At 35.0% G+C, this 25,000-nt stretch overlaps 1 protein-coding gene across 2 annotated transcripts in view; it reads left to right on the top strand.

The window, feature by feature from the left end:
- The window catches only part of wdr7 (WD repeat domain 7), a 191,620-nt gene that overhangs the window by 53,709 nt on the left and 112,911 nt on the right, over window positions 1-25,000 (top strand). For both annotated transcript variants that reach the window (XM_073935611.1, XM_073935610.1), the window contains exons 15-16: window positions 14,189-14,422; window positions 21,024-21,526. In XM_073935611.1, coding sequence (XP_073791712.1) covers window positions 14,189-14,422; window positions 21,024-21,526 — 737 coding nt within the window. The remainder of the gene's footprint in view (window positions 1-14,188; window positions 14,423-21,023; window positions 21,527-25,000) is intronic.

Below are 25,000 nucleotides of genomic sequence, written 5' to 3'. Positions count from 1 at the left end.
CAGACGTTTGCCTATCTGATTGGGGCTTTTCCTGAATATTAAGTAGCCTAACACGCACAGTTCAGTCCTGCATTCTCTCAGTGTAAGTTCAGACTTCGCAAGTTTGATCAAGGCTGCAGTCTCTTCTTCTCAGTTTGATATGGAAAACAGACTATACCGAGGACACGGGTAAATCTTCAAAGGGAACAGTGTACTTTATAACTTCATTCACATCACCCTGGCTTCGTTGTTTCACTTTCTCAACAATAAAATGTAAACATGATTTAAGGAACTGCCTATTTTCATTTTAATATTAGCAACTTAGACAGCAGACATGTTGAGGCGTCGTGCTGCATAAGATGAGCGTCATCTTCACTGTGTGGATATTTATAACAAAACGGAGCCGATAACAACTGCCTCCTTTCAATTTCAGTGAAAATACGAAACATCCCCTCTCTTTTGCTGAGTATCAGTTTTAAGAATCGATAATGGCCATTATAAAAGTATAACATACAATAAGTTTATACATTATAGGAAATAAAGGCAAGCGATCAGTCAATATACAGAATGTACGTGGTTACATTAATCATTAACTTATCTTTGCGCTCAGCCAAAACACGTTACCTGAGAACAATTAATAGATTCCAATGCCCAAAGTCAGGGAATATGTCGTTAGATAAAGACAACAAGATAAATGAAATATCCCGTTTAATAAATAGTGAGATTAGATCCAGCGGGAGATGCTTGATGAGAAGTCCGACTAGCAGAGCTCTGATCTGGGTAGATGGGCTGAGTGTGATTAAATGTTGAATGTGATGAGTTTTCAACAATACTAAATTGAAACTTTATTTTTTTACATGGTTTAATAATTTTTTGTTATTAAAATTGAAGTTCCTGTTTCAAAGCTTACAGATAGATGGCTAATTTGTATGTCATTGACACTTTTGGCACTTTTTTGGAGTATTTTCATAAGTTTTGTTTTTTCCTGTAAATGATTCAATAAATACCGTACCGTGACATTCATACCGAGGTATTACCGTACCGTGAAATTCTGATACCGTTACATCCCTAGTGGATGCCCTTCCAGCTGCAACCCAGTACTGAAAAACACTCATTCACACACACTCTCATACACTACGACCAATTTAGTTTATCAAGTCCGCTATGGCGCTTATGTTTGGACTATTGGGGTACCTGGAGCACCGGGAGGAAACCCACACCAACACAGGAAGAACATGCAAACTCCACACAGAAATGCCAACTGATCCAGCCGGGACTCAAACCAGTGACATTCTTGTTGTAAGGCTAGCCATTGAGCCACTGTTTCGCCAGTTTTCTAACTAATAATTATAATTTAAAGGTGTCCTTATAGTGTATATGCACAGCTAGTGTTTTTCCCCCTACCGATAAACACTCGGTAAACGGTTAATGTGACTTCTTTCAATTTTATACGGTCCCTATAACAGCATTGGTGTTGCAATGTTATTAAAACATAACAGGCTTAAGCATTCATTTACTTGTTCAGCACCTCACTGTAAGTGGGAAAAAAATAGAGCCAGCAGAGAGTGTTGTGGTTGATGTTGTCCTGTAGAGGGCAGTGTTCCTCCATCACACCATTGAAAAACACAGAGGAAGCATTAGTAATGGCAAAATACTATGGATAATAGTATGGATATTCAACTATGGAATATTGCTCAAATCAGACGTCATGAATGCTGCCTAAGTCAGCTTTGTTTGTATTAATGCATATGCTTTTGTCTGTACTGACAAATATTACATTTATTTATTGTTAGCGATTGTGTGTGGATTAAGAATTCAAAGCCCCCTGGGCACAATCTCTTGTAAGCCCCCTACCCGGTCGCACCCCTATTGTGAAATTAAAAATATCATAATTTTTTTTTTAAAATAAAATTAATCTATAGTTTATTGTTCACAATTTAAAGTAAATGATATACAGTACATCTATTTTTAGTCTACAAAAATTTTACTTATTTTTAAAGCATTTTAAACACACTTTGGAAAAAAAAATACTAATATAATTAGTGAAAATGAATGGATTTTAACCCCAGAATAATAATGGGAGTGAGTCGAAAAGAAAATGAATGCAGGAAAATGGGGTGTACTCAATTATGCTGAGCAAAGATCACTAAATAGCATGAAAAATAAAAGTTTGTTTTGATGTAATAAATCTCTGTGTGTACTGGTGTATGTTTATTATGTCTATACACAGTAATACACACACATGCATAGAAATAAAACAATTTTGTTACATAATTTCTATATTTAAATGTGTATATATATATTGTATCATGCAGTGGGGGGAAATAAGTGTTGAACACGTCACCATCTTTCTCAGAAAACGTATTTCTAAAGGGGCTGTCGACTTGAAATTTTCACCAGATGTTGGTAACAACAAATGAAATCCATACATGCAAAGAAATCAAATCTAATTAGCTCACAAATTAGGTTATGTGTAATAAACTGAAATGACACAAAGAAAAACTATTGAACACATGAAAAAAGGGAGGTGTAGTTTGACAGTGAAAGCCCAGACAGCAGCTGAAATCTCTCAGTAGTTCTCCAGCATCCCTCTGCCCTTCCTCAGTCTTCCTCCAGTCCAACATCTACATTAGCAAGAGGATGAAGATAGACCAGGGTGGACATTTCAGCAAGACAATGATCCAAAACACAGCCAAGGAGACTCTCAGATGCTTTTAAAGAAAGAAAATCAAGCTGTAGAATGGCCCAGCCAATCACCTGATCCGAATCCAATAGAAAATACAGAATAAAGCTCAGATTTGACAGACGAAACTCACAGAAGCAACAAGATTTTAACACTCTGTTAACAACTCATGCATGTGACTTCATTCTCCATATGAGAGGCGTGTTTAAGCTGCCGTCATTAAAAAGCCTTTTATATAAAGTATTAAATGCATTTCAGTAGCTCAGTGCTTTCACCTTCTGTCAGATTTGTTTGTTTAGTTTTATTTTTATGTTTGCATTGTTTGTGCTTTTACCAAAATCTGGTTCAATTCCATGTCAACAGCTCCTTAAGAAAGAATATTCCCAGGAAAAAAACATGACACTAGCCCCTTTCACACAGCGATACCGGTAAATATATGGAAAATTTCAGGAACGACTTTACCGGTAAATTCAAAATAGCGCTGTTCACACAGGCGAGGATGTTGTGGAATTTTTCCGGAAAAGACCGTTCACACATCCATTCCAAAATACCGGTAAATTCTGACATGACTACTTAACGGCTGCGCTTGTATTTGTAAACATTTGACCACATTACAAACTCTGTGGATGGGGAAGAATTGTAAACAACTTCGATGAAAATATAGAGGAACACTTTCACATGTCGAGATGTACATGATATGTGTGTGTGCTGGCGCTTACCGGCTGCTTCACGGGCACACGCAACGCGTCAAGCAACTGAAAGAAGCAGAGTTTAAATGTACACCAAACAAACAACGGCTTATCATAAGCACTTAATTGATGATAATTTACTCCGTTGGCATTAAGAAGGATTATAGAAACCTTATCTGACTAACATCTGGCAGCTAAATGCGTCAGGAAAAACATTCAAAGGCTTCTGAGTGTGCTGATTGGCTAAAGTAGACGTCTTGCGTCAGCGCGTTCTAGACGTGCACATGCTCTTTCCGGCAATCTTCCTTCTGCGTTCACACAGCGCAGCATTCCGGCAAATTACCGCTAATCTTACAACTTCTCTTTCCGGAAAATAGCCAGAACGAATTTACCGGTATTTTCGAAACGGGCCTGTTCACACATACACACCTTTCTGGAAAATTACCTGTAATTTATCATGTTCAATATTTATTTTCCCCGCTGTAAATGTGTAAATATAATTTGTTTCATATCTATCTATCTCAAATATACTGATGCCTGTGCATGCATTTGTACTGTATATAACATATATACATACTAAATATACACAGTACACACACACGCATACATTATATAACAACAAACCTTTGTTTTGGATGCAATTAACTGCGATTACTCTTTGCTCAGCACTATATATCAATATAAAAATGTTAGGTTTTAAACTGCAATTCCAATTAGATTCACTTCTTCACTAAACAAAGCAAGTCTCTCATGTAATATATCTACTAAAAGACAGACAATATTACTTCACTAGTGTGTGTTGAATGCTCTTTCTATATCTGAAATGAAGCCCATTTCAAAGTGTTTGTATGGGCGTGGATTATGCAAATTACCTGGGCGGAGACTATGCTGTTACTTTGACTGCGTTGTTGTGGATCAGTAGCAGGAAAAGATTCGTATATGTGATGAATCTTTTGGGTGATTCAGAGTTGACTCGTTCTTTTATGAGACAACATTTGGTTGTTTTTGTTATTAGGTTTATTTTTTGTTGTTGTTATGTTATTTTTTTAAGGCTGAAGCTCCTTCGTTTAGTGTTTTTAATGCATTCAGCAGTGAAATGTGTCTGATTTGATGGAAGGCTGAAGTCTCTAGGCGTGTTAAGGGGTTTCTGGACAAACGCTGGTCTGGGATCAGGTGTCCTGTAATGATGTGTTTAAAATAGCGCAGTGCTTCTGCTGCTCTTAATGATGCGCTCGCCTGTTTCTGGCCTTGAAAACACTGAGAGAGAGAAAGAGACGCTGCTTCATCTGAAACACAACACTGTCAGACAGACAGAAATCATGTTGCTGATGTGTGTTAGGGTTTGTTGTATTTTATTGAGGCAGGCATTTATTCATTTCTTTCTGAAATGTTGTTATCATTTTATGTGGCTTTATTTATCTATCTTTCTGTACTGAAGCTGGACTTTTAATGCTTGCATTTTATTTTAATTAATTTTATTTTATCTTCGTTCAGTTTATTTTGTTTTATTTCAGTTTATTTTATTTACATTTATTTTATTTGTTTTTTTTATTAGACATTATTTTATTTTAGTAAATCTTTTATAGAATTTATTTAACAATATTTTACAATGTTTTATTACATTTGGAGTATCTGACATTTTTTTGTATATATTTTTTATATTCATATTTATTTTATTGTATTTCAGTTTATTTTATTTTTATTTATTTATTTTATTTGTTTATTTTAATTTACTTTTTTTCAATAAATCTTATATAGAATTTATTTTACAATATTTTGTTATGTTTGGAGTATCTGACAAATATAAATATAAAAATACAAATATAAATACAAATATAAATATAAATATAAATATATATATATATATATATATATATATATATATATATATATATATATATATATATATATATATATGTATATTTATTTTATGTTATTTTATTTATTTATATTTATTTATTTTATTTGACATTATTTTATTTCAATTCATTTTATTTCATTTAATGACTTTGAGTTTCTGACTTTTTATTTATTTATATTAATTGTTCTTGAACACAAAAGTGTCAAACAGATAGAAATTATGTTGCTGAGACTTTTTTTTTTTTTTTTTAGGCAGATGTTTATTCATTTTGATTTGGAAAGTTATTATCATTTCATATGGTTTTATTTATTTATCTTTCTGCACTAAAACCAGACTCTTAATATAGTTTAATTTAATTTAATTTTACATTTTGTTTTATTTCAGTTTATTTTATTTCAATTTATAAAATTTATTAAATTATTTTATTTAACAATTATTTAAAAAAATGTATTTTACTTTATTACTTTATTATTTAGTCATTTATTTATTACTTGACAGTATTTTTATTATTTATAGTACGTGTCCTTGAGCACAACAGTTTTAAACAGAGAGAAATTATGTGGCTGAGACATTTTATGATTAAAAAAAACTTTATTTTTGTTGTATTTTATTGAAGCAGGCGTTTATTTATTTCCATCTAGAATGTTGTTATCATTTAATATGATGTTATTTATTTATCTTTGTGCACTGAAAACATACTCTTAATATAGTTGCATTTGATTTGATTTGATTTCAACTAATTTTGTTTTTATTTATTAGTTTTTGACAATATTTTATTCAATTTTAATTTATTTTTGTATTATTTTGTTTCATTTATTTTTTAATTTATTTTATTCATTAATTTTTTTTGATTATTTTGTTTTAATTTATAGTACATGTTCTTGAAACCTTCAGTGTCAAATAGATAGAAATTATGTTGACATGTTTTATAATTTATTTTATTTCTTTGAGGCGGACATTTGTTCGTTTTGGTTTGTAAAGTTGTTATCATTTCATATGATTTTATTTATTTATCTTTGTGCACTGAAGCTAGACTTTTAATTGTTTAATTTAATTTATTTAATTTCCTAACAGTTTATCTGTATTTATAGTAAAGCACAATAGTGTAAAACTAACAGAAATGAAATGACCATATTAACATATTTTGTTTTAACACTCAATCATTTTTAATTTCGGGAGATTTTATATATATTCATAGTACATTTTCTGATGGACAAAAAAAGTCTTTCTCAAACACACATTTAGTTTGACTATATTTTATTTTTCTCATGGATTCAATAGTTCACATGATTTTGCAGGACTCTTAATAGTTGCATTTTATTTTAATTATTTATTGATATAGTAAACACAATAGTGTCAAACAGACAGAAATTACCTAGTAACATATTTTTGTTGTGAAATGTTTTAATTTATGGGCAACACAGTGGCTCAGTGGTTAGCACTGTGGCCCCACAGCAAGAAGGTCACTGGTTTGAGTCCCAGCTGGGTCAGTTGTCATTTCTGTGTGGAGTTTGCATGTTCTGCAGTCCAAATATTCCACATATATATTGGAATATTCCAGTTCCAATTCCACATAGCGGAATTGATGAACTCAATTGGCTTCAGTATAAATCTTCAGTACTGGGTTGCACTCCGCTGTGTAAAACATATGCTGGACTAGTTGGTGGTTCATTCTGCTGTGGCAACCTCTGATGATCAAAGAGACTAAGCCGAAAGAAAATGAATGAATGTTTTAACTTAGGAAATTATGTCATTTATCATCTCATTTATTCATTTAATCCTGCCGTGTTTTAATTCCAGATGATTTTAGTTTTAGGATGAATTATTCAACGGCAGTTTCAGATGGACAACAACACTACATTTCTATTGATTTATTCATTCATTTTCCTTCAGCTTCCTCCTTTTCTTCATCAGGGGTCGCCACTTAGTCTCTTTATAGCGCAACGAATGCCCTTCCAGCTACAACCCAGTACTGGGAAACACTCATTCACACACTTATACACTATGGCCAGTTTACTTCATCAATTCCCCTATAGCGCATGTGTTTGGATTGTGGGGGAAACCGGAGCACCTGGAGGAAACCCACGCCAACACGGGGAGAACATGCAAACTCCACACAGAAATGCCACACACTGTGCCGCTTATTTATTTATTTATTTATTTATTTTCCCATCAGACATTTACTTATTTAGTTCTTAAAGGTTTTCTAAATTTAAAAGGTTTTATAGTTATAAATCATACAGGATTGTTTTTTTTTTTTTCTGAGAGCCACATGTTTTATAAAGTTTTATTTAGATTTTAATAACATCTTCATAATGTTTTTAATTGTTCTGCATTGAAGGCATGCTCTAGGTTTAATAAGTGTTTCTGTATGTGTGAAATTATGACTGAGATATTAATTGTATTTTGAATTATTCACTCATTTATTGATTTCTGCAGATTGTCTTTCATCCGTTTCTCTCCGATTTTTTTTTTCTTTCTACATCGAAACCTTCAACAGTAGCATTTTATGTTGGTTTCCCAGAAATGTGAAGCAGAATAAAAGCGAACCGAGGCCTTGTGTGTGTGTGTGTATGTATGTGCTTGTGCGTGTGTGTGTGTGTGTGTGTGTGTGTGTGTGTGTGTGTCTGATCAATGCGGCGCACCGGCCTCCTCAGACAGAGCCATTGAACACAAAGACAAAGACAGACTGAAGGAGCAGACATTACAGTGAACACACACACACACACACACACACACACACACACACACACACACACACACACACACAGCTGAAGGACATCAAATACTGCAGTAAATACCTGTGCTTTAGAACCGCAACACACCACCGCCATTTATCATTTCAGCAAATCAACACAAGCTTGTTTGGAAAAATCATAGTTAACATCTCACAATTCCTGTCCTTTCTTCTGAATTAGAAGAAACATGGAATACTGCAGAAATAAAGTCAGAAGTGTGTAATATTAACCTGGAACATCACAACTGAACAAATTGTATGGAGTAAATGCATCTGTAAATAAAAGAAGTGATTATCATTTTAAAAACGGGCATTAGATATTAGAATTCAGGACTTACACATTTATTGAAAGTGGAAGAAAAACCTATTTGTGTGTTGTGTAAGAATATTTTGACATTTACTGTAAACTAAATTGCAACATTTAAGCTTTGATTTGCAAAATTTAAACTCTGTATTGTAACATTTAAACTGCAATGCAACATTTTAACTCAAATTTGCAACATTTAAACATAAATTGCAACATTAAATCTAAGTTGTAACATTTAAACTCTGAAATGCAACATTTAAACTGCAGTTTAACTGCAAAGCAACATTAAAACCCCGAAATGTAACATTAAAACTATAAAAACTGCAACTTTTTAACTCCAGTCTGCAACATTTAAACAGTGAACTTTTAAACTCTGAAGTGCAACATTTAAGCTCAGATTTTTAACATTTAAACTCTGAATTGCGTCATTCAAACTAAATTGCAACATTTAAAAACTGAATTGTAAGAACTGAAATCCGAAATGGAGTTTTTAAACTCAATTGCAACATTTAAACTCTAAATTGCAACAGTTAAACAAAATTTCAACATTTCAATTCTGAATTTCAACATTTAAGCTCTAAATTTTAACATTTAAACTTTTTATTGTAACATTTATTCTATGAAATGCAACATTTAAACTCTGAATTTTAACATTTGAACTGAAAATTGCTACTTTTTAACTCCAATTAGCAACATTTAAACAGTGTATTTAACATTAAATCTAAATTGTAACATTTACAGTTAACGCTGAATTTTAACATTTAAACTCTGAATTTTAACAGAAAAGCAACATTAAACATCTAAAGTGCAAAATTTAAACTATTGTAAAAATTAAAATCTGAATTGCAACATTTAAACTCTGAAATGCAACATTTAGACTCTAAAATGCAACCATAAACTCTGAATTGCAACATTTAAACTTAAAATAGCAACATTTAAACTCTGAAATGCAACATTTAAACTCTGAAATGCAACATTAAACTCTGAAATGCAACATTTGTACTCCAAATAGCAACATTTAAACTCTGAAATGCAACATTTAAACTCTGAAATGAAACATTTAAACTCTGAAATGAAACATTTAAACTCTGAAATGCAACATTTAAACTCTGAAATGAAACATTTAAACTCTGAAATGCAACATTAAACTCTGAAATGCAACATTTAAACTCTGAAATGCAACATTTGAACTCTGAATTGCAGCGTTTAAACTCCAAATAGCAACATTTAAACTCTGAAATGCAACATTTAAACTTTGAAGTGCAACATTAATCTCTGAATTGCAGCAATAAACTCTGAAATGCAACATTTAAACAATTTCAACATTTAAATTCTGAATTTCTACATTTAATCTCTGTATTGTAACATTTGCAAAATTTTAACTCAGATTTCACTATTTGCAATTCAAAGTTAAAATGTCACAGTTCAGTCTTCGGGATTTGCACCATATAAACTCTAAATTGCTCCTCAGAATTATTAGAAATAACCTTGTAAATGTTTGGTGCTTCTGGATTTTCTTAATTGTGATTTTTATATCTTGTAGTTTTGAGCTTGTTTTACAGCTTTGATTTTTTTTTTCTCCTCATGGAAACAAGTTTGTGTAATTATGATTGCATGATCTGAGATTAAATTTATCCTCAACTGTGGTAAAATACCTTTCATGCATTTTTATCTGTAATTATTTTAAGTTGATATTTTCTGCATATCTCTATATTAAAGCATGGTCGGTGTGGTGGTGCGCTAGTAAACATCCTCCCTGATGTTTGTAATGGATTGCAGGTGCTTTTGTTCATCCAATTAACATCGAATAACAATTAGCAAGCTGGCTATTTAATAGCAGACCACTGGAAGCAGATGAGATGAGATGAAATGAACGCTGGAGGGCTTAATGAGCATTAGAGATTATTACACAGATCATGGAATAAACAGATTATCCAGCGCGCTCAACAACTTTTGACGGATGTGTTTGAAGAAGTCTTGCTGATTACTGCCGGTATCATGATCTGCATTATTAGCTACTTTGAGGACAAACAAACACATCAGGCTCGTCTTTCAGCTCACAAATAACAGAAACCATGTTTACAATCATGTTTTAGGATAAATGCAAAATATTGATCCGAATAATCTGTTTTTCTTTTTCTTTTTCTTTAATTTAAATAGTTTAATTTAATGAGAAGAATGGCTTAAATCACATGAGAAATGTTTATTTTATTTTGCTTCATGTGGAGCATGTTTTTAAAAATCCAAAAAAAAAGTCAATTAAATCTATAAAATAAAAATAAATATTGACAAGTTCAGTTTTGCAGATTTTTGGCTTTGCTGATTTGCTGAGTTTGTTTTAATTAGTTAACTAGTTTGTGTAAATATAATTTTTTTTTGTATAAAACAAGTCATTTCAATTCACCAATTCAGTTTTGCACAATTTTTGTCACAAATACATGTTAATAATAATAATATTAATAATAATAATGTAAAATAATTTTGTAATCATTAAGGTGCCTATTTTTACAGTTTGTGTTGTGATTTCAGTAAAATAGACACTGTAAAACCCCAAAACGTAAGGTAACTCAATCCGTTTGAGGAAACTGCTTGCAACAAACCATTTAAGTTTAAAAACTAATCCTAATGAGTACTGTGAACCTAATGTATTTAAGTAAACGAAGCAATTTGAGCACAGCAAACCCCAATAAATGAAGAGAACTCTACCTAACTGAGTACTGTAAAACCCAATAAGTTAATGCATCTCAAACCATTTGAGGAAACCCATTGCAACAAACCATTTGAGTTAAAAACTAATCCATATGAGTACTGTGAACTTACTCCATTTAAGTTGAAGTAATGAGGTATTTAATGAACTCTTATAGACACACAGTGCTTTTTAAAAAAAAGATTTTAGAGCTGCATATGAGTGCTGTTCTCTTGATGACATGGCTGCTTGTCAGGTCTGGATGAATGACCTAAAGTAGTCATACATGCTAATGCAGAGGGCATGGCCTGTGAGTCTCATCACAGTTTGTTTTGTCCACTGGAGTTTTACAATTGTGGAATTTACATGAGAATGAGGAAACAGTGGTGTCTGAGGCTCACAGTATGCCTATTTCCATATACTGATCTCTTTTTTTATTCGACTATGCCTTCGCATAACCAGATTTTCATTCTAGGGCATCTTTAAATTTACACTATAAAAAAGCTTTTAACATATTTCACTTATAATTTTTCTTTAAAATTTACAACATAAGTAAAAATAAATAAAAAGCTTTTTTTTCCTCCTTGAATTATTCTTTCAAATGAAATTCGGTCGAATAAATCAAACTTTCAATTTTAAATTTACTTAAAAACCCTGTATATCATAATGCTCTAAATTCCCATCAGTTCTTGTATAACTAAGGCTCTCTTTCCATGTGGCAGCGCTGGTTTTTGTAGCCTGCGGCGGATCTTTATCTGCTAAAGGAAGCGAGTGTTTGACTGTACTGATTCTCCTCAGAAAACACTCTCACTGCACTTTCCTTTTCATCATCCAGACGCCGGAGCAAAATCATTGACCCAAACCTCTTTGTTGTTGGACTCCACCAGCGCTCGACTCTTTCACACACATTTCTCCTGCCGTCTCTCTTAGAAAGCTGACCGTTTGCTTTCAAAATGTGTCTGAAGAAATAACCCAGCGTCCGTTCTTCATCTCTTTATTAACCCCTTAACTGACCGCAGCACTTTTTGGGCATAGATGCGACAGTGATGCGATGTTTCACTTGCATTGTTTGAAATCTTCAACGTGTTGGAAACAGATTTAACCTTGGTCTCATGTTAAAGAATACACTTGTCAGATTATAGCTGATGTGAAAAAGTTCTATAAAGCAGAAGTTATGTATGTCTAGGTTGATGAAAATAAAACAATACATGTAAATTCCAAATTTGAAGTTGATAGCTCAGAGTTTGCAGTTTTAGTGCAACATTGGTGTGGAATGAATTGTCTGAAATGAAATACCAATAAGACCAAAGAAATGATTGTTGATTTAAGCAGACATCCACAACAAGTGGTGATTATACAGGAGTCAGCAAGTGAGATGGTGTCATCATATACTGTAGGTACCTGTGTGTATATCAGAATAACAAGCTCGATTAGTCTGAAAATACAATTCAGGGGTACAAAAAGGGACAAAGTCACATTCATTTATTAAGATGACTGAGGTCCTAGTGTGTCAGACATTGTTAAACCTATTTTATCTATCTTTAGTATGAAGAAAATGCAACATTTAAACTCTGAAATGCAACATTTAAACTCTGAATTGCAACATTTCAACTTTGAAACGCAACTTTTAAACTAAAAAATGCAACATTAAGGCTAAATTGCAACATTTACACTCTGAAATGCAACATTTAAACTATAAAATGCAACATTTCAACTTTGAATTGCAACATTTAAACTCTGAATTGTAACATTTAAACTTTGAAATGCAAATTTTAAACTATAAAATGCAACATTTAAGCTAAATTGCAACATTAAACTCTGAAATGCAACGTTTAAACTCTAAAATGCAACATTAAACTCTGAAATGCAACATTTAAACTCTAAAATGCAACATTAAACTCTGAAATGCAACACTAAACTCTGAAATGCAACATTTAAACTCTAAAATGCAACATTAAACTCTGAAATGCAACATTAAACTCTGAAATGCAACATTTAAACTCTAAAATGCAACATTAAACTCTGAAATGCAACATTAAACTCTAAAATGCAACATTTAAACTCTAAAATGCAACATTTAAACTCTGAAATGCAACATCTAAACTTTAAAATGCAACATTAAACTCTGAAATGCAACGTTTAAACTCTAAAATGCAACATTAAACTCTGAAATGCAACATTTAAACTCTAAAATGCAACATTAAACTCTGAAATGCAACACTAAACTCTGAAATGCAACATTTAAACTCTAAAATGCAACATTAAACTCTGAAATGCAACATTAAACTCTAAAATGCAACATTTAAACTCTAAAATGCAACATTTAAACTCTGAAATGCAACATCTAAACTTTAAAATGCAACATTAAACTCTGAAATGCAATATTTAAACTCTAAAATGCAACATTAAACTCTGAAATGCAATATTTAAACTCTAAAATGCAACATTAAACTCTGAAATGCAACATTAAACTCCGAAATGCAACATTAAACTCTGAAATGCAACATTAAACTCTGAAATGCAACGTTTAAACTCTAAAATGCAACATTAAACTCTGAAATGCAACGTTTAAAGTCTAAAATGCAACATTAAACTCTGAAATGCAACGTTTAAAGTCTAAAATGCAACATTAAACTCTGAAATGCAACATTAAACTCTGAAATGCAACATCTAAACTTTGAAATGCAACATTTAAACTCTGAAATGCAACATTAAACTCTGAAATGCAACATTTAAACTCTAAAATGCAACATTAAACTCTGAAATGCAACATTTAAACTCTAAAATGCAACATTAAACTCTAAAATGCAACATTAAACTCTGAAATGCAACATCTAAACTTTGAAATGCAACATTAAACTCTGAAATGCAACATCTAAACTTTGAAATGCAACATTAAACTCTGAAATGCAACATCTAAACTTTGAAATGCAACATTAAACTCTGAAATGCAATATTTAAACTTAAAAATGCAACATTTAAACTCTAAAATGCAACATTAAACTCTGAAATGCAACATCTAAACTTTGAAATGCAACATTTAAACTCTGAAATGCAACATTTACACTCTGAAATGCAACATTTAAACTCTAAAATGCAACATTAAACTCCGAAATAACTAAATTGCAGCATTTAAACTAAATTAATATATGTAAAGTTGTATATTTTGTAGTTTTGAGATTATGCACGTTTGTAATCAGGCTTCTGTAGATTTCTGATCTGGTTCTGTCATCTCTCTTTCTGCAGGGCAACCTTCCCAAATACTCGCACAATTCTCTGGTGGTGCAGGCGATGAAGACGAACATGACGGATCCAGACATGCACGTGCTGTTTTTCGACGTGGAGGCGGTGATCATCCAGTTACTGACGGAGGAGGCGCAGAGACCCAATCCCACACTCGTCTCTCCTGAAACCCTGCAGAAAACACCCGGCGGAGCTGATAAAGGCGGATCTTTCCTGGCCAATAAGATCTTTAAACAGGTCAGAAAACCGCACTTGCTTACTGCTCAAGCTAAAACTTCCAATGCCCCCCATCCATGTAATGTAATGACTGAGGGCGCAGGTGAGACGTCATTTTTCGGGAGACACTCAAAAACATCACGTGCGCTGCGTATGCGACAAGTCATGTAAAACAATACATTGCAAACTGAAATAAAATTAGTTTGATTATATGCTTTAGAGTTTGATGTTTTATGAGATTATTGACATTTCTTGTGATTATTTCCCGTTTAATTAAGAATTTTGCAGGATTGTAAAATTTTGCGACTTTTTGTTGGTTTTGCGTTGGATTCAGCGAAAAACTAGAGGGTCTGATATATAAACATGAGCTAATAGTCAGGGATCCACCGATATTATTTTTTTTGGAACTGATCCCGATACCAAAATTCTGAGTATCAATTGATACAGATCTGATCCCGATACTGTGCTGTATTTTTTCATTTTTTTAACCTAATACAGTTTCTATAGTTGTGGTGCTCAAATAATATATCTTCTTTAGGAAAAATAACATACCTATAAGCCTGCTGTATATGATAGATTACACACTTTAAAGGGCCATGAAACCCCCTCGTTTCAGCAGGGTGTTTTCACACCTCTACTTTGGAAAAAGTCAGAAAAGTGGGCGTGTCCAGCTCTGTTTAGGGGGAGTGTCGGAGGAAGAAAAGTGGGATGGTGTGGGAGTGTCTATTTGTGCACGCGCGAGTTTCAGAGTCAAAATACACACACACACAGACAGGAGAAAGTGACGGTGTTTAACCTACATGGACATCTGTAGTCGAATTATTTGCCAAATTATTAAATGGTGGACTTTAACTGCAGTTTGGCTCTTTCATTCAGGGAATTCATTCATGCCTCAAACAAACGAGATATTTGATTCGAGGAACTGCTGTAAGCGTGTATTTTTCATGCAATGTTTGATACCGCACGGCGAATGAGAGAAAAAAAAACTCAGCATTTCCCGAAAACTTAGATGCACAAGGCAGGTAGCGTCAGAAAGCCGCGTGTGTTATTCCGGTCACTAAATGCGGTGCTAACATTTCTGCACTCGTTAACTTAATTCGATACGAACAAACTGAATAAACAAAGAGCACTGGTCGCTCACTTACCAAATCTGTAGAGACAGGACAATCACCAGCAACTAGAGCCGCGTCTTTATTAAGAGGAGACTACAAGCGAATACAGATTTCAGCGTTTGCAGATGAGAACAGCTCTCAGGTAAACAATAATCCTCCTTAGACACGTAAGTTATTGTTGTCGCGCGTCGCGTACACTGTTAATCCACACGTGATCCAGATAAGCTCTCACAGAGAGAAAATGAAAACGAAACTTAAATGGCAGCAAACTATAAAAGCAACACTTCACGCTTGTTTTGCCAACACAACGTGGCGTCTCTGTCGTCTAAACACAGTAATGAATATTAATGAAGTTGCACAATAGAGCGCGCTGATTGGTTTGAACCAAGCCTTACTCATGCATTAATGCATCACACTGTAAGACATAATAAGACTCACTCTGGCACAGACGTCCAGTCTGCACGCTGGAATACACGCTATTATGTCATGACCGTGACGCAGCTTCAAAAATTAGTTTCAAACCGGAAGTACGAATTTGCTTGAAATAACGCAAAAACAACCAATTTACACTTTTTAGTGAAATATAGGTGTCCTAATAGTGTTTTTAGCAGTGTGGGACACATATACCACTGTCAACAGCTCAACACATGTGTTTTGGTGTTTCGTGACCCTTTAAATAAAAACATGATGCTTGCTATAAATTATAGGCTACGGTATTTGAGCATTTGTAATGACATTGATCTGATCTCTTGTGGTCCTGCTTATGATTATTAGGATTTTTCTTTGAAATCTGTACTAGGCTGCCACTATTGACCCTTATCGTTGGTAAAATAACCTGCTTTTTAGCAAAGCCTGATGTTTTCCTGCAGGTTTGATGCAGACTTAACTAAACCAAACCGAGGCTAGTTTTATTTAATAAACATTTCCTTGCCTAAACTTGATGCGAGTGCGATGGAGAAACTGAAAGCATGTCTGAACAATTATTTATTGTCTGAAAATTGATCTTTTTAAAAACTAATTTCACGTGGTGCAGTTTGTTGGTTATTTTAATGTATTTTTGTTGGTCAGTTATCCACAAAATAAACAACAATATTTGAGGTGAAGTTCAAAACAAGGCCCGCTTATATGCTTCAGCGCACAAACTGACAAACAGCTCTGTTAAATAAAATAGTAATATAAGCAGAGATGTATAAAGTACTAGAGTCCCAGACTTAAGTAAAAGTACAAGTGCTCTTTAAAAAAAGTGACTTGAGTAGAAGTAGAAGTGCTCTTTAAGCACCATACTTAAGTGGAAATACTAAAGTATTCAACATGTTTTGTACTGAAGTATTTCAAGTAGTTTATTTTAAAATTTACTACTCAAGTACTGAAAGTAAAAGTACAGTATTGTGTAATGTATTTAATAAAGAAAGCAGAAAATAAGACATGGCTTACGATACTGTTTTTCTCTCGCGCTTGAACCACAGATCTGACAGATTATAACCGCTTTAGCACACACCTTTCAAAGTTGTGTGTCACAAAAACACTCCGTAATCCACTTAATGCGCTATTGAAACCCTTTTTCGGATCGCAAATTACTGGTAGTAAACGCCGTAAACGGAAGTTGTAAACATTCTACCGGAAGACGCTGGTCACTATGGCGCCTCCATGCAGCAGCCAAGAAAAAGCTCTATAATTGTAACGAGCAGGGATGTGAATCTACACTGGTCTCACGAATTGGTTTGATTGTGTTTATCATGCCATCGATTTAGTCCAATTCAATATCTCGGTGCATTGACGATGCTTTCCATTAGGGATGTAACGGTATTGTAAATATCGTCATACCGCAATATTAATTTTTTTCGATATTACCGTAGTCGCATGACTCGGTAAAACTATAGGTCTTCTGAGAAAATTTGCTCAGGCGAATGAAGCGAACGGGAGGTAACGAAAACTACAATTCCCATCAGCCCATGCTTGACCATCATCCCTTGCGGTCTGTTGTCGCTACAGATACAGTAATGCGGAAATGGAGTGTGCTGCTAGAAGCGGGGATCAAAAAGAGCTGGAAAACTCTAAAGCGGGTGTTGTCGCCGTGCGCGTGCGTACTGAATAGCGGTGTTGTCGCGCGAGTTCTTATCAGCTGTGTTGTCGCGCGAGTTCTTATCAGCTGTGTTGTCGCGCGCGTACTGAATAGCTGTGTTGTCGCGCGAGTTCTTATCAGCTGTGTTGTCGCGCGCGTACTGAATAGCGGTGTTGTCGCGCGAGTTCTTATCAGCTGTGTTGTCGCGCGAGTTCTTATCAGCTGTGTTGTCGCGTGAGTTCTTATCAGCTGTGTTGTCGCGCGCGTACTGAATAGCGGTGTTGTCGCGCGCGTACTGAATAGCGGTGTTGTCGCGCGAGTTCTTATCAGCGGTGTTGTCGCGCGAGTTCTTATCAGCTGTGTTGTCGCGCGAGTTCTTATCAGCTGTGTTGTCGCGCGAGTTCTTATCAGCTGTGTTGTCGCGCGCGTACTGAATAGCGGTGTTGTCGCGCGAGTTCTTATCAGCGGTGTTGTCGCGCGAGTTCTTATCAGCGGTGTTGTCGCGCGAGTTCTTATCAGCTGTGTTGTCGCGCGAGTTCTTATCAGCTGTGTTGTCGCGCGAGTTCTTATCAGCTGTGTTGTCGCGCGAGTTCTTATCAGCTGTGTTGTCGCGCGAGTTCTTATCAGCTGTGTTGTTGTGCGCGTACTGAATAGCGGTGTTGTCGCGCGAGTTCTTATCAGCTGTGTTGTCGCGCGAGTTCTTATCAGCTGTGTTGTCGCGCGCGTACTGAATAGCGGTGTTGTCAGCACACAATTCAGATTGATGCAGACATGAGACCTCTATCTCACTCATGGTTTGTCCTCTCAAGTGGGGGAAAGACAATGCACAACGTTACCCACTGCTGTCAACCTGGGCCAAGTCATATCTCTCTTGTCCCAGAAACCTCAGTCCCAAATGAGAGGGTTTTTTCTGTTGCAGGGGACATTGTAAATACCCAGAAATACCAGCATTTACCAGATTATATTTATATGATAATTTTCCTTTAAACCCATCTCTATCTAAGTGAGTGATTAAATGTTGAATGTGATGAGTTTTCAACACTACTAAATTGAAACTTTATTTTTTTACATGGTTTAATATTTTTTTGTTATTAAAATTGAAGTTCCGGTTTCAAAGCTAACAGATAGATGGCTAATTTGTATGTCATTGACACTTTTGGCACTTTTTTGGAGTTTTTTCATAAGTTTTGTTTTTTCCTGTAAATGATTCAATAAATACCGTACCGTGACATTCATACCGAGGTATTACCGTACCGTGAAATTCTGATACCGTTACATCCCTACTTTCCATACATAATTGGATTTTTTCTTCACAACACAAGATTTTTTTTTTTAATTAAAATCTATAAATATATTTACATTTATATATTAATTGTAATAATTTTGTTCTTTAATACAGCAGAAAGATATATGAACTGTACCCTTAATTTGACCTGCTCAAATAAAAACACTCTTTAGCATTTACAGCAAATAAACTGATGTAAATATGATCCCGCTTGCTTTTTGAGCGCTGACAGGCGAGGTCTCACACCCCTATGATTGGTTATTGTCTTCATCTGCTCAACAGAAAGGCTGCGATCGGCTTTAGAAATGAAATCGTTGTTCACCGATGACAGGAAGAACAGCCATGGTTACAGTCTGTATGCGCATAACACGCGGTTATCACAGGTTATAGACACAGTGGAGAAAACTTGCTCCTCAGGCACGCTCGTGTCAGGATCCACAAGAATTGCTTTAACAGTCAAGAGGAGAGAAGTCACCTCATAGACATTCATATCGGACTTGAAGCCAATGGAAGTCTTTTATCCACTCTTGGTAAAGTGTAGATGGTGGATTAACATTCAGCACATGATCACGAGTAAGATGTGTCATTATTTGTAACTTTAGATGTCATGGTTTCTAAAACACAATCTGTCAGTGTCATCTTCATTCTCATCTTCAGCGCTTTAGTTTTTCGCGGTAGCAGCTCTCTCTGACATCCCAAGCCTGAAGGCGTTGACTGAGTGATTGACAGCTGATATTTTAGTGCTAGAGCAGTGGGCCAATAAGAAGAGCGCGAAGGCGGGGCAAGCATTACGGACTTGGCTTTGTTTACTGCAGCAAGTTGACATGACGACTGTTTTAAACCGTTCCTGAGCGCTGCGTTACGCGTTTCAAGCAAGTGTGCCGCAAGCCTGCGTTTGAGTGAAGGTCTCGGCCGTTAGATCGCCCCCTGGGGGCTGGCTGCAGTACAAGTCATTAAGCCCGCCTCCTCCGTGTTAATGAAGGAGACTTGAACCCAAATAAAAAAATGTATTACACTTGCAATAAAATATCCCGAAAGATGGTTCTGGTGGATTAAGGCACTGATTATTGTGCTGAAATAGGTGCAGATCTTCATTTTCGTAAACAGTTTGTTTTTAGCAGTAATTTAATGCTGGGCGTGTCATCGTGATTGACAGCTGTGATTGACAGTGTCTCAAAGCAGCGCGTCTGAGCTTCGGCAGGAGACTGAAGTGTTATTATTCGATTTCTGTGTTATTTTACCATGACAACATGAGTTCAGCAGTAAACTACAGTTTCTGACATACATGATCTGGTGGAACTCTGTTTATTCACTAAGGTCAAGGCTTTTTTCGGGCTTTATTAGTTTGCTGATACACGCCTAACCACCCAGATAGCAAAATACACTCGGGCCAGTTCCGGCTAGATTCTCGCCTGCCGGAGGCATACCCCTCAGACTGACTACCTCTGCTGGACCTACTCCGGATGCCTGGACTCACTGCCCGATTCCAGCCCGAGTCAATTGAGCCAGATGCGGCGGCCGAGCGAGCCGGCGCTGCCGCATGCGAGCCGGAATCAACCCGCGATGCTGCGAGTATGTTATGCGCTGCGGCCCGGAGCTGGCGCGATTGAATATATAAAACCCTCATATTTGTTAACGTTATTACATCCATTTGTGTTGATATGACAGCAAACGCATGCTGAGAAGTTCGGGGGGCGTGGTTGATTTTACATAAAGCGTTTGATTGGAAGCTCGACTCCGCTCATTTTCGCGGCTCCTCCTCTGGCTCCAATAGACAGTCCTTCTGCGCATGTCAAGGCTCCAATTTCAGCCGTCTTTTGCGACGGTTTGTGCCCGTCAAGCAGGCGTTTTGCCCTCAAGGTGTTCAATGGGAAAAGGGGCTGTCGCGTCATCCATATTTTTTACAGTCATTGGTTTCATGTTGCAGAGATGCATTCTGTGTGAATGTCTCCCGAATCCGCGCATGTGGTGAACATTTTGCAGTAAAAACTGGTCGCACACAACAATTTTAAGCACTCGCAGAAATGCTCCCAAATATATTTTGAAGTCACATAGATAAAATTTCGGGGGCATACGCGACCAAACTGGTCGCAATTTCGAGCCCTGCATGAACCTCATAGTGAAGTGTTACCGAATGATTGAACATGTCTAATTGGTGCGCAGGTGAAGGAGACGATTAAAGAGAACATCAAGGAGCACCTGCTGGATGAAGATGAGGATGAGGAGGAGGAGCAGCGGCGGCGCGAGGAGAAGTCCAAATCTCTGAGTCTGCTGGAGTACAACCTGACCATGGACACGGCCAAACTCTTCATGTCCTGCCTGCACGCCTGGGGCCTGAACGCGGAGCTGGACGAGGTGTGCGTGAGCCGGCTGGGAATGCTGCGCCCACACACTCCCATCTCCTTCGGGCTGATCTCGCGCGGCGGGCACATGTCGCTGATGCTGCCCACGTTTAAGGACTCTCTGCTGCGGGCGCTGGCTCTGGCGCAGGGGGCTGTCGAGGGCCGGAAGCTGTCCGTGTCGGAGGTGGTGGGCAAGGGGACGTACGGCGTGTCCAGAGCTGTGACCACACAACACCTGCTGTCTGTCATCTCTCTGGCCAACACACTGATGGGCATGACCAACGCCACCTTCATCGGGGAGCACATGAAGAAGGCACCCGCCAGGTCAGATACACACACATATTCATACATAGACACACACACACACACACTGATATATCTACCGTATATACTCACAGACATGCACACAAATACACACACACACATGCGCGTGCACAAACCTCCTCACATATATGAATACACACATACACACACATACATATGATCAGATACACGAACATCCCAGAATAGCAACTCTCTGCTCCAATAAAAAGTGCAGAAAGAAAGTAAACAACCTTCAAGCAGCAGGCGTACACTGGCGGACGCAGAGAGAAACGTAGCCCCGCTGTTTCTATTGTTTACCTGTGTTTTCTTTTGCGTATCTGGGGGCTTTAATTTTCTCGGGCTCCCAGGGGTCAGATGGAGGTTCAGGTGCGAGTGCGGACCGCCAGATAGAGGGTCTCAAAGCATGAAGCATCTCATTTAGAGCCAGGGGGACAACTCTGAACACTCGTACCCAGGGTCCGGAGCCGTTTTCTGGTCATGATGGCCCGGCGGGGTGCCAGAGACTGAAGGGTATCGAGTTTTTCTGGCGTAGCGCGGCCGCTGTTTTGTTTGCTGATCGTTGCGCTTGTCCGCAGGTGAGAGATTTTAGTGTCGTGCTCTGCAGGTGAAATAACGGGCGGCCGCAACACGTGAAACTCGTCAATATGCTCCGTCAATGTGTTTGTGAATCATGTTTAGATTGAAGGGCAGCGCCAACGATTGCTTTCAAAGTCACAGCTTTACCTTCAAATAACTTTTAGCAGTCAATATAATCAGAATTTCGCTTTTGGAGCTTTATTTATCTTTTTACATTCATACTAAATGTTTGGAATTGATCTAACAACAACTTTGAAATAAAATGTTTGTTTCTTTTAGTGGAACATAGTAAAAGTTATAATATAAATCAATAAATATATGTAATTATAATATAAATTAAATGAATGGTCTAATTATAGTAATAGTCTGGCCAATGTGTTTTTTTTTTTTTTCCAAAAAATGTAATGGCTGTTTTGTTGTGTTTACGCAAACTGTGCTTCATCTGATTAAAATGAAAAAGTAAACGCAATAAAGAAAACAAATTAATCTAAACTGCTTATTTAATCTTGCATTGAAAATCGACACTGACTGAAATTTAAATATAATATATGTTAAGTTATATAAATGGCAACAAAAACTGAATTAAATGAATTGCATGGTAAGGATATTGCATATTGCATATTTTAAAATATAGTTTTTCTGATTGACATAAAATAGAATAAAAGAACTTACATGAAAATGATTAACTCAAAAAATTGTGTTACTGTTTAAGTTGTGCTTGCTTCAGCTGTAATATAAAATAAAATAATATAATATAATATAATAATATAATATAATATAATATAATAGCTGAAAATAAAATGAACAAATGAATATAATATAATATGATATAATATAATATAATATAATATAATATAATATAATATAATATAATATAATATAATATAATATAATATAATATAATATAATAGCTAAAAATAAAATGAACAAATGAATATAATATAATATAATATAATATAATATAATATAATATAATATAATATGACATAATATAATATAATATAATATAATATAATATAATATAATATAATATAATATAATATAATATAATATAATATAATATAATATAATATAATAGCTAAAAATAAAATGAACAAATGAATATAATATAATATAATATAATATAATATAATATGACATAATATAATATAATATAATATAATATAATATAATATAATATAATATAATATAATATAATATAATAGCTAAAAATAAAATGAACAAATGAATATAATATAATATAATATAATATTATATAATATAATATGACATAATATAATATAATATAATATAATATGATATAATATAATATAATATAATATAATATAATATAATATAATATAATATAATATAATATAATATAATATAATAGCTGAAAATAAAATGAACAAATGAATATAATATGATATAATATAATATAATATAATATAATAGCTGAAAATAAAATGAACAAATGAATATAATATGATATAATATAATATAATATAATATAATAGCTGAAAATAACATGAACAAATGAATATAATATGATATAATATAATATAATATAATATGATGTAATATCATATAGCTAAAAAGAAAATGAATAAATATAATATAATATAATATAATAGCTGAAAATAACATGAACAAATGAATATAATATAATATGATATACTAATAATATAATATAATATAATAATATTCATTCATCATCTTCTATTCTAATAAGACTTGATTCTGTATATCATGCTTTACTATGTTTTATTACAAATGCAAAATCCCGTACTCATCATTGCATTGTGAATGAGATGATGGGCTGGACATCACTAGCTGTACGCAGAACGGCAACAGATCTGGTTCATTCATTCGTTTGTTTTCTTTTGTCTTAGTTCCTTTAGTTTATTTATCAGGGGTTGCCACAGCAGAATGAACCACCAACTATTCCAGCATATGAATGAAATGATGTTATGTGGTGTATTTTAGATTTATTTTACTCTATGGCTGTTACCTTGGCCTGGTCTCTGTTGTAAAGGAGATTTTAAACCTCAATGAGACTTCCTGGTTAAATAAAGGAAAAATAAAATAAAATTCCCAGATATTTTGCAGTGTAGATGGTAAAAGCTGAGTGATTGAGAGAAAGCAGAGAGGAGATGTGCTTGTTATCTGCTCAGTGTTTGATTTGTGCAGCGTTTCTGCTGCTGGATCAGGTTTCTGCAGCTCTGATCAATTCTCTCTCTCTCTGTGTGTGTGTGTGTGTCTGTGTGTGTAACGAGAGTCAGTCCTCGTTACAGCTTCAGATGAGTCTCCGCTTCATAAAGAGAGCAGAAAAACAGCCTTTCACTCGCTCAGAAGCTGCAAAAGACACTAAACTCCTCCACAAACAGCAGTGATGAACTCTCTCAGCTTTTATTTTGGCTCCTGCGTCTCTGGCTGTAAAGCTGTATTGACGAGTTATTGAAAAGGCCATCTTTCTGTTCATTTCTGCTGGGCGCTGCGCAAACTTCAGGAAAAGCTGTCCATAAATGTGAAATTGCTTCATAAAAATCAGGTTAAATTTCGCTCAGAGCTAGAGGGATAAATATATATATATATATATATATATATATATATATATATATATATATATATATATATATATATATATGTGTGTGTGTGTGTGTTAAATACCTGCATTTAATCTTATAAAAAAAATAAAATAAATAATTAGTAGACCGTTTCCTGCTCCTGGCACCTTTATTTTCATTCAATCGCTTCAGCTTAGTGTCTCCATTTCAGAAGTCGCCACAGTGTGGAATGAACCGCCAACTTATCCAGCATATGTTTTATGCAGCAGATGCCCTTCCAGCTGCAACCCAGTACTGGGAAACACCCATACACACTCATTCACTCACATACACTACGGCCAATTTAGTTAAT

The sequence above is a fragment of the Danio rerio genome, chromosome 21 (assembly GCF_049306965.1).
Source record: "Danio rerio strain Tuebingen ecotype United States chromosome 21, GRCz12tu, whole genome shotgun sequence".
Lineage (NCBI taxonomy): Eukaryota > Metazoa > Chordata > Actinopteri > Cypriniformes > Danionidae > Danio > Danio rerio.
Note: the sequence above shows the minus strand (reverse complement) of the source record. Positions and strands in the feature narration are given on the sequence as shown.